Source organism: Peromyscus maniculatus, chromosome 2 (assembly GCF_049852395.1).
Source record: "Peromyscus maniculatus bairdii isolate BWxNUB_F1_BW_parent chromosome 2, HU_Pman_BW_mat_3.1, whole genome shotgun sequence".
Taxonomy (NCBI): Eukaryota; Metazoa; Chordata; class Mammalia; order Rodentia; family Cricetidae; genus Peromyscus; species Peromyscus maniculatus.
In genome coordinates, this window is record NC_134853.1 from 30,015,645 (window position 1) to 30,024,820 (window position 9,176).

The 9,176-nt window shown below is 44.3% G+C and overlaps 1 protein-coding gene across 5 annotated transcripts in view; it reads right to left on the reverse strand.

The window, feature by feature from the left end:
• Virma (vir like m6A methyltransferase associated) overlaps positions 1-8,975 on the reverse strand; it is a 73,358-nt gene extending 64,383 nt beyond the window's left edge. For 2 of the 5 annotated variants that reach the window (XM_015993835.3, XM_076563890.1), the window contains exons 1-2: positions 8,702-8,939; positions 181-296 (exon numbers count right to left, since the gene is read on the reverse strand). In XM_015993835.3, the coding sequence (XP_015849321.2) occupies positions 181-296; positions 8,702-8,905 (320 nt within the window). In that variant the 5' untranslated portion in view covers positions 8,906-8,939. Of the gene's footprint in view, positions 1-180; positions 297-6,480; positions 6,610-8,701 lie in introns of those variants that run through there. The other 3 variants (XM_006974937.4, XM_076563888.1, XM_076563889.1) reach the window with 3 other exon arrangements.
• Between the last annotated feature and the right edge of the window lie 201 nt (positions 8,976-9,176).

Below are 9,176 nucleotides of genomic sequence, written 5' to 3' on the forward strand. Positions count from 1 at the left end.
TACACACATTTAATAACAGCACTCAGGGGAGAGAGAGACAGACAGATCTCTGTGAGTTCAAGACCAGCCTTGTCTACATAGTATATTCAAGGTAGTCAGGGCTTCTCAGACTGACTCAAAACACACACACACACACACACACACACACACGTTCACACCATATTTAGAGAGCTGACTTACCCATATGCTCTGCTGTCGGGTAAGCCGCTGTGGGCTCGTACTCCTGGGGGTATAACTCGGACTTCATTGATATAAACCACACATGGAAAACGAACCACATCTATATGAGAACTTTGCTAAAAAGGAGGATGAAACATATTGTAAGTAAAACATTCTTTTTCAATTCAAAATACACTCTTTTTTATTTTATTTTTTTCTGCTTAAAATAACACCAACAATCTTAAAATCCAGAGATGAGGCTGTAACTCAGTTAAAGCACACGCGCCGGTGGTGGCGCACGCCTTTAATCCCAGCACTCGGGAGGCAGAGCCAGGCGGATCTCTGTGAGTTCGAGGCCAGCCTGGGCTACCAAGTGAGTTCCAGGAAAGGCGCAAAGCTACACAGAGAAACCCTGTCTCTGAAAACCAAAAAAAAAAAAAAAGACCCCGGGTTGAATTCCCATCACTGAAAATAAAGTCCATGTCAGTAAAAATATCATTAAATTTTATGTTAATTACAATGTTGTATAAATCACTTTCTAAAAAACAGCTGATGATGGGACTGGAGAGAGAACTCAGCAGTCGAGAACGCTTGCTGCTTTTCCAAAAGGACCTGAGTTCAGTTCCCAGAATCCACCTCCAACAGTTCCCAGTTCCAGGGAATCCAATGTCCTCTTCTGAATTCCAAGAGCACCCACATATGTGCGGTACACAGAGAGATACATACATACATGGAGATAACTAATATTTTTAAATAGCTCATGATTTATTGTGATGATAACGTACCTAAGTAAGTTCTCAATTGGTATTACATAACATTTTCTGCATTGCACTTAGCTTCCCACTGATGTTTTGCTTAGACCAATTTCTCAAAGTCAATTCATGACTCTAGATATCCAAGAAACGTTTATGAATGCCTCAGCATATGGCTATATAGAACAGACAGCCACTGATGAACGAACTGGAAAGGAAGCAGGAAGTCTGGGCCACTCTCTTACAAGGAAGGTTCAGTCTCATAGTCCTTCCACCCTTTCTTCCAATATTCTGCTGCTTTTCTAGAACAGGAATGTTATGATGAGCTACCCTGGACAGGATAGGCAATACTCTAAGGATGGCAGAGGAACAATATTGACAGAGCCTGGACCCCAACAATACAAAACTGACATGTTACTCCTAGTGATTTTAATTCTTCCCAAGATCATTTAAAGAGAAAATCCTATCCTATGTACGGCAAAAAAAAAAAAAAAAAAAAAAAAAACCACCACCAAAACAAAACAAAAACTTTTTACAGTTATTTTGCACACTTGAGCTACCGCAGAGATGTCAAAGAACAACAAAGAAGAACTTTAAATCAGGATAACCTTGAACTTCTCCTACCTGCCTCTATCTCCTAAGTGCTGCAATTACAGGCACGTGCCACCAGGTCTAGTTTTATGTGGTAAGAGAGAGCCCAGGGCTTCATGCATGCTAGGCAAGCACTGTACCAAATACACCACACCTCTAGCCCTAAAATGTCCTACTTATAAACAGAAAATCTTCTGTGTTAGCTTTAACACACACACACACACACACACACACACACACACACACACACACAGAGCAAGACATGGTTTCTCTGTACAGCCCTGGCTGTCCTAGAACTCGATCTGCCAGCTAGCCTTGAACTCAGATCTACCTTCCTCTGCCTCCCAAATGCTGAGATTACTTGCTTGGCCTGGCTTGCTGTTATCATTTCTATTAAAAATATACTACATATATCTGTAAATTCAAGGCTAGCCTAGTCTGCACAATGGGTTCAAGGCCAACCAGGGCTACATAGTGAGATTCTGTCTGGGGAGGAGGGGCTTTGGGAGACCGGTGAATTAGGGAGAACAACTTTCTGGGCCAAGGGGAAGCGACTCCATCAGAGGAAAGCAAACAACTTCCAAAAAACTAGGAGCACAGTTCACAGGACTAGAGGGCAAACTGGGAGAAGCAAGCAGGGCTGGGGCTGGACAGAGCACAACCAACAGGATTCTAAAAACTGACATCTCCACCCACAGCCTGAGGACAGGTCCTAGTCCTCTCTCCACCTAGGAGCCTTCTCCTAATCCCCAGGGGACAGCTCCATTTCAAAGTCTTCAGATACTTCCAGCCTGGCCAGTTCACCCACAATGCTATCACTGGTCACAAAATGCCTAACACACTGTCGCATTTGGCTCCTTGTCCTCCCACCTAACTTTCAGCTCCACTTCATTCTCCTACTGAAAAAGTCATGTGGTCTTTCTAGAATATAAACGTGTATGAAGCCCTGCTTCTTCTTCCTTCAGCAAAGCCAAATTCCCAGGTCTCAGAAACCTGGCCTCTTTATACTCCAAATCCAAATACTGTATGTGTGAATTTCCCTGACACGCCATGCTGGTTTCCACTTCATAACCTCAAGTTACCCTGCTCTCTCTAATCAGACTCCCTCATATCCCTTTGCCCCAACTCTCTTTAGGTGTCAACTTTCTCTAAAAAGCTAAAACAAGTTAGGACAGGTCCTCTCCTTGGTGTGCCCAAAGTCCCTTATCAAACTCATTTGTCACTCTCTCTTTTTCCTAAGCCATTAGAGCATGTGTTTCAAGACTTACTGTAAACTCAGTATCTGGCATATTCATTAATGAAAGGACTTTTAGTAGGTGCCTAAAAAGTTAAAACCCTGGGCTGAGAAGACACTGCGATTCAAACAATGCTTGTCTAACATGCATGGAAGTCCTAGGTCTGATCCCCAGTACCACATAAACTGTCAAGAAGGACCAGGGTTTCAAACTCATCTGCTAGCCTGCTAGCTCAAAAAACAAAACAAAATCTAAGACAGGTTGAGACTGAGAACACTGGGAAGGTTTATGATCCAGATCAGATTTCAAGACCATATTTTTCCACGCTTACCCATAGGAAGTCACTATCAGAATACTTCAAGCTGTCTGTAACTGCTTTCTTTCTACTCTCTTCCTGAACTTGTTCGTCTACTCCTGTCATTTAAGCTGTCCTTTGTGCATAAGTGATGCATAGTTTCCAACTAAACTTTATTTTTATTTTTTTTTTTTTGTTTTTCGAGACAGGGTTTCTCTGTAGCTTTGGAGCCTGTCCTGGACTAGCTCTGGAGACCAGGGTAGCCTCACACTCACAGAGATCCACCTGGCTCTGCCTCCCAAGTGCTGGGATTAAAGGCGTGCGCCACCACCACCACCACCACCACGGGGCTCCAACTAAACTTTAAAGTAGTGGTTCTCAACCTGTGGGTCAAGACCCCCTTCATAGGGGTCACCTAAGACTATTGGAAAATATGGTTATTTATATTACAATTAATAACAGTAGCAAAACTACTGTTACAAAGTAGCAACAAAAATAGTTTTATGGTTAGGGGGTCACCACAACATGAGGAAATGTAGTAAAGGGTCTCAGTGTTAGGGAGGCTGAGGACCACTGTGTTAAAAGGTCACATCCTTAGGGAGGCTGAGGACCACTGTGTTAAAGGGTCTCAGTGTTAGGGAGGCTGAGGACCACTGTGTTAAGGGTCACAGCCTTAAGGAGGCTGAGGACCACTGTGTTAAAGGGTCTCAGTTTTAGGGAGGCTGAGGACCACTGTGTTAGAGGGTCGCAGTGTTAGAAAGGTTGAGAACCACTGCTCTAAAGTGAAAGCACTTCTAGACCACCTACTCCCCTCACAGTGTATCTGAACCCAGCAAATCCACTCAGACAATATTAAAGAAATAAAAAATGCATAATCTAACCCCTTTGGGGTTTCTGTAAAAAGTCAGATGCATAAATCACAAGAGTTTAGTACACAGATAATAAATAACACCACTTAAAGTCACAGGATGTCCAGGTGATAGTGATGAGAGACTTTTTACTGGACACCCTTTGTACCATTTAATTTTGTACCTCATACAAGTGTTACCTAGTCTAAACACAAGAGGAATTTTTCTTTAAATCAAGGTTACCTTCATGCACACTTACTGTGACAAGCTGTTAAGTGAAAAAAGAAACCACTAACCAGTACTAGGACTTTAATACAGGAGGACATACAGCATATGTACTGGGCAATTTGGAAAATATTAATATAAAGAAATGTTATTCAACTACAAAATATAAAATACATACTAATTTTAATAGTTTGGGAACACAGATGAAAGAAATTAACACATCAAAATACATTAGCTAATTTACCAAATAGTCTGTGCAAATCTTAAACAACTTTTCCAAAATACATTACATGCATACTCGAGTTTTATCTTGCTTTTGTGTCTATTTGTTTGTCTGACTGAATTTGTGTGTCATGTAGCCCTGGGTGGTCTCAACCTTTCTATGTAGCCAAATATAATTTTAAAACTCCTGATCCTAATGCCTCCGCCTCCTGAGAGGCACAGGCCACCATGCCCAATTGACTTTGCAGTTTGACTTAGTTTTGTTCTTTCATTGAAACATCATTTCCTAGTAATCAAATGGCTACTGGTCTGAAAAGAGTAAACTGGACTTACAAATACAGAACTGTTTATGTGAGGAAGACCAGGAGATGGAGAAAAGTGTTCGTGAAAGCTGGGTCTATGAAAGATCATGCTTTTCCGAACTTGTAATTTTTTGTTAAAAGCTTTTTAATTTTAGTGTGTGTGTGTTGTGAGCACATAAATGCCGTGTATATAGAAGTCAAAGAACAACTCTGTAGTCAGTTCTCTTCCACCTTCATGTAGGTTCCAGGATCCAACTCGGGTTATAAAGCTCGCCTACAAGTAAGTGCTTTTATCCACTGAGTTATTTGCCCACTCTACTTTCTTTGTTTTGTTTTGTTTTTTCGAGACAGGGTTTCTCTGTGTAGCTTTGCACCTTTCCTGGAACTCACTCTGTAGACCAGGCTAGTCTCGAACTCACAGAGATCTGCCTGGTTCTGCCTCCCGAGTGCTGGGATTAAAGGTGTGTGCCACCACCGCCGCCTGGCTACCCACTCTACTTTCTAATTTCTCTATAAAGAAATTTAAATGTGCAGTGCCAACGGAGGCCAGAAGAAGACATTGGATTCCTCGGAGCTAGAGTCACAGGCAGTTGTGGGCTGCCTGATGTGGGTGCTGAGAACCAAACTTCTCAGGTCCCTCTGCAAGAGCAACAAGTGTTCTTAATCACTGAGCCATCTCTATGGCCCAAAGGATTTTTTTCCCCTCCAGACAGGGTTTCTCTGTGTATCACTGGTTGTCCTGAAACTTACTCTGTAGACCAGGCTGGCCTCAAATTCACAGAGATCCGCCTGCCTCTGCCTCCCGAGTGCTGGGATAAAAGGCGTGGACTACCACCACCACCGGGCTTATTTTTACTATTTGAAACTACATGTACTTGTATTGCTGAGGGGAGCATGTGCAGATGACTACAGGTACCCAGAATCAACCTGGGTCCTGTGGAAGAGCAGTACACACTTTTTTAAAGGTTTATTTTAGTTGTAATCATGTGTGTTTGCACATACAAGGAGACGTTGTATTCCACAGAGCTGGAGTTACAGACAGTTCTGCACCCCCTGACATGGGAACTAGGAACAAAATTCAAGTCTTCTGTAAGAGCAGTATGTGTGCTTAGCCACTGAGCCGCCTCTCCAGCCCCATTTTTAAAGCAGTAGCAATACAAAGCACAATTTAGGGTTTTCCCTTTAAATATTTATGTATACTTGTGTTTTGCCTGTGTATACTGTCTATGCATCACATCTGAGGCACCACACATGTGCTGGTGCCCAAAGAGGTCAGAAGGGGGCATTTCAGGCCCTGGAACTGAGCTGTACTGCTGTGTGAACCTGAATCCTCTGCAAGAGCAGCAGATGCTCTTAACTGCTGAGCCATCTTTCCAGCCCATTCAAACTACCATTTGTAATTCATCTACAACTATCTATACCCCTTTAAGGATTCCTGTGAAAGTTTAATCAAAGTTTAACTTCCCTACCAGATTACACACTTCTTTAAAAGCAAAGCAACTAGTCTTATTTCATCTTTACTTGTATTGCCCTCCTGCATAATGTGCCCTGCATGTATTTCTTCCTACTCAGTCCCACTGCAAAATGGGACGGCACAACTTTAGAATCATGAAAAACGTATATTGGCATATTTCTTACTCTTAATAGTTATTAGGAAAAAAGCCCTAAATGGTTGTTTGGATTGACTGATTAGCTGATTGATTATGGGCCTGTGTGCCACTGCTTATGTGGAAGTGAGAGGTCAACCCTCTAAAGTCAGTTCTATCCTTTGAGCAAGTGGGTCCCGGAAAGAGAATTTAAGTCCTCAGGCTTGGCAGCAAGCACGTTTACTCATGGAACCGTCTCACACACCTTGTTTTTGTTGGTCTCTATGTGGTCCAGGAGGCCTTGAGCTTGCAATCTCCTGCATGTTAGGAATGAAGGCACGCACAGCCATGCTCCAGGATGCCATTTACCTCAATGTAGCCTTGTCAGTTCAAGAAAATCACCTAACCTTTCACCACAGCTTTCGTGTCTACAGAATGAAAACAACTTTCAAAACTAATAGAAAGATCAGAAAAAATTATTAAATAATCAAAGCACTGCTCCTGGCACAGAGTAATCAATAAACGCTCCACATGTCGATTCCACCTGCTAACTAGCTTTCACTGAATCTCACTTTTTCTTCCTGACCTTGCTACTTGTTTTCTCTGAACTATTCTGAGTATGACTACCTAGTGGAGTTTACTAGTCATATAATTTCCCTGCTCAAATACTACAGGCCTCCAACAAAGAGTCGACACTATTCTTGAATCTTTAAGGAGCTCCACGGTATGGCTTTAACATTACCTCTCGGGTGTCAATTCACACAGCTTCTTTGGGCATAACAGAACAGAAGGTTGACTGCAATAGCCCTCCTTTCCCCCACAACTATGAAACATTTCCCATTCTACCATGCCCAAGTTAATGTGCCAAATACCTTGATGAAGTCTTCCTTGATCTTCACAAAAAAGCGACCTCTCTCTAAAATCTTGTTCCCTTTATGTTCACAAAGAGGGCTAAATAAGAATCAACTGCAGTCTTCCTACAGCAGATACTGATTAAGAATTTTGTTTGGGCCTGGTGGTGGTGGTGGTGGTGGTGGTGGTAATGGTGGCAGCGAACACCTTTAACCTCAGCACTCTGGAGGCAGAGGAAAGCGAGTCTCCATGAGTTCAAGGCCAGTCTGGTCTACAGATAGAGTTCCAGGACAGCCAGGGCTACATAGAGAAACCTTGTCTCGAAAAACAAAACAGGGGGGTGAAAATTAACACCATGCCTGGCAACATTTAAATCTTTCTTTAAATTTTATTGTTCTCTAATTCTATAAAGAAGTTTGTTCTCGTAACAACTACTGTTGCCATTTTGAGTTTTCTCAAGACTAGATGGAATAATAGTACAAGAGTCACTAAATAGTGCTGTGTGACCCACTTGAAATTTGAGAACATAAATAAATTCACTGTCAGTAAAACACAACAACCCAAATCACCAACCCTTGATTTGTAAAGGCCTATAAGCCATTCATTAAAGAAAACTTATCACTAACCCATTTCATTATTTCATAGAACATTTTAAACATTTTCATTCAGATATTTATTTAAACTATATTTTCCTAGACACTGTCCTAAACACTGAGCATACAACTGAGAAAGAACATCAGACACTCTACCCTAGTCTCATGGTGCGTCATACAAGAACACTCTTTATAAAAAACAAAAGAAAACAAGCCCCAAAGAACGTTTCTCTAAATGATTGAGTTTGCAGTGAGACAAAGAAATGTGAGGCTTGCTCATTTGCTTTCTCCTCCCCGAATTTCTCTGTGAACTTCGTTCAAGTTCATTTCTGGCTGGCTTTTGGGAACCTTCGTTAACATGCTACACTCAGTATCTTCATTTTGTAAGTATCTGAAGGCCATTCTGAGACGCTCAAGAAATTCTGTACACAAGACTCCTCGACACCTCACCTTCGCCCCCTGAAAACAAGAGACTTGCTTTCTGACGACAGCCTTTACTACAATTCCTTCAATTCTGCACGCTTCGCACCTATTCTCCAGGCACAGGAGATGCTCGTAGGCATGTCATGTCCTAAGAGGTGAATTCCGTCCTGAAGTATTAAACTGCTAGGACCAATTCAGCAATAAGATTGCCGTTAGAGGAGAGAGCGGGGAGAAGGACTTGGGATCGTGGGTACTCCCGGACCCTGAAGGCATCAGAACCCAGCACTGCTGTCAAAAACCAGATGCCCACGCTCGCGCCTGCATCCACCTGAAGTAACTGAGAACAAGGACCCTCCCCAAGACTCGATGCTGACAGGACAAAAAAAGCACTGCCGGCAGCGAGGCTGACTCGACCGAACACGCAGGCCCCAAAGCAAAGCCTGGAGAGGCAGGGCCGCCGCCCAGGGCCACGGGGCTCGCACCGGGCTGGGGGAGGGGGTGTGGACCCGAGGATTCCCCAGCGCGACTGCGGGCGGACACGGCCCGGACGACCCCCGACGCCACGGCAGGGGGAGCTCGGCTGAGGGGCCGGGTCGGAATCGGGTCGCGAAGCCTTACCTCAGCGCTCGGATGTTTAAAAGTATCTAAAAATAGCAGCTCCATGGACGAGTCCACCGCCATGTTTGCCGCGGGCGGGGGACGGGGCGACGACTTCCGGGGCAGCTCTCCAACCTCCCGGGCTGAGGCTCGGGCGAGGGAAAACGGCGGCACTTCCGGTGAGCGGGCCGCCGTCGCCGCGAGCCTCGGCCTATCGCATCGCATCCTGCGGCCTCCACTCGCCGGACCCGCCTCCTCCAGCGCGGCGTGGGGCGCCCTCGGGAAGCCCAAGGGGGCCGGGAAAAGAGGGGCGGGGACTATGGCGTCCGCGGCGGCCCAAACCCGGACGTTCGCGCCCGCTGCCGAGCCACGACGCTGCGAGGGAGGCGTCATCTCAAAGGAAAACTACTCAAAGGAGTGAATCTGAAAAGACTGTTTTAGGGATTCAAGGCCAGCCGTGGCTGTATTGTGAGTTGGAGGCCAGCATGGGCTACTG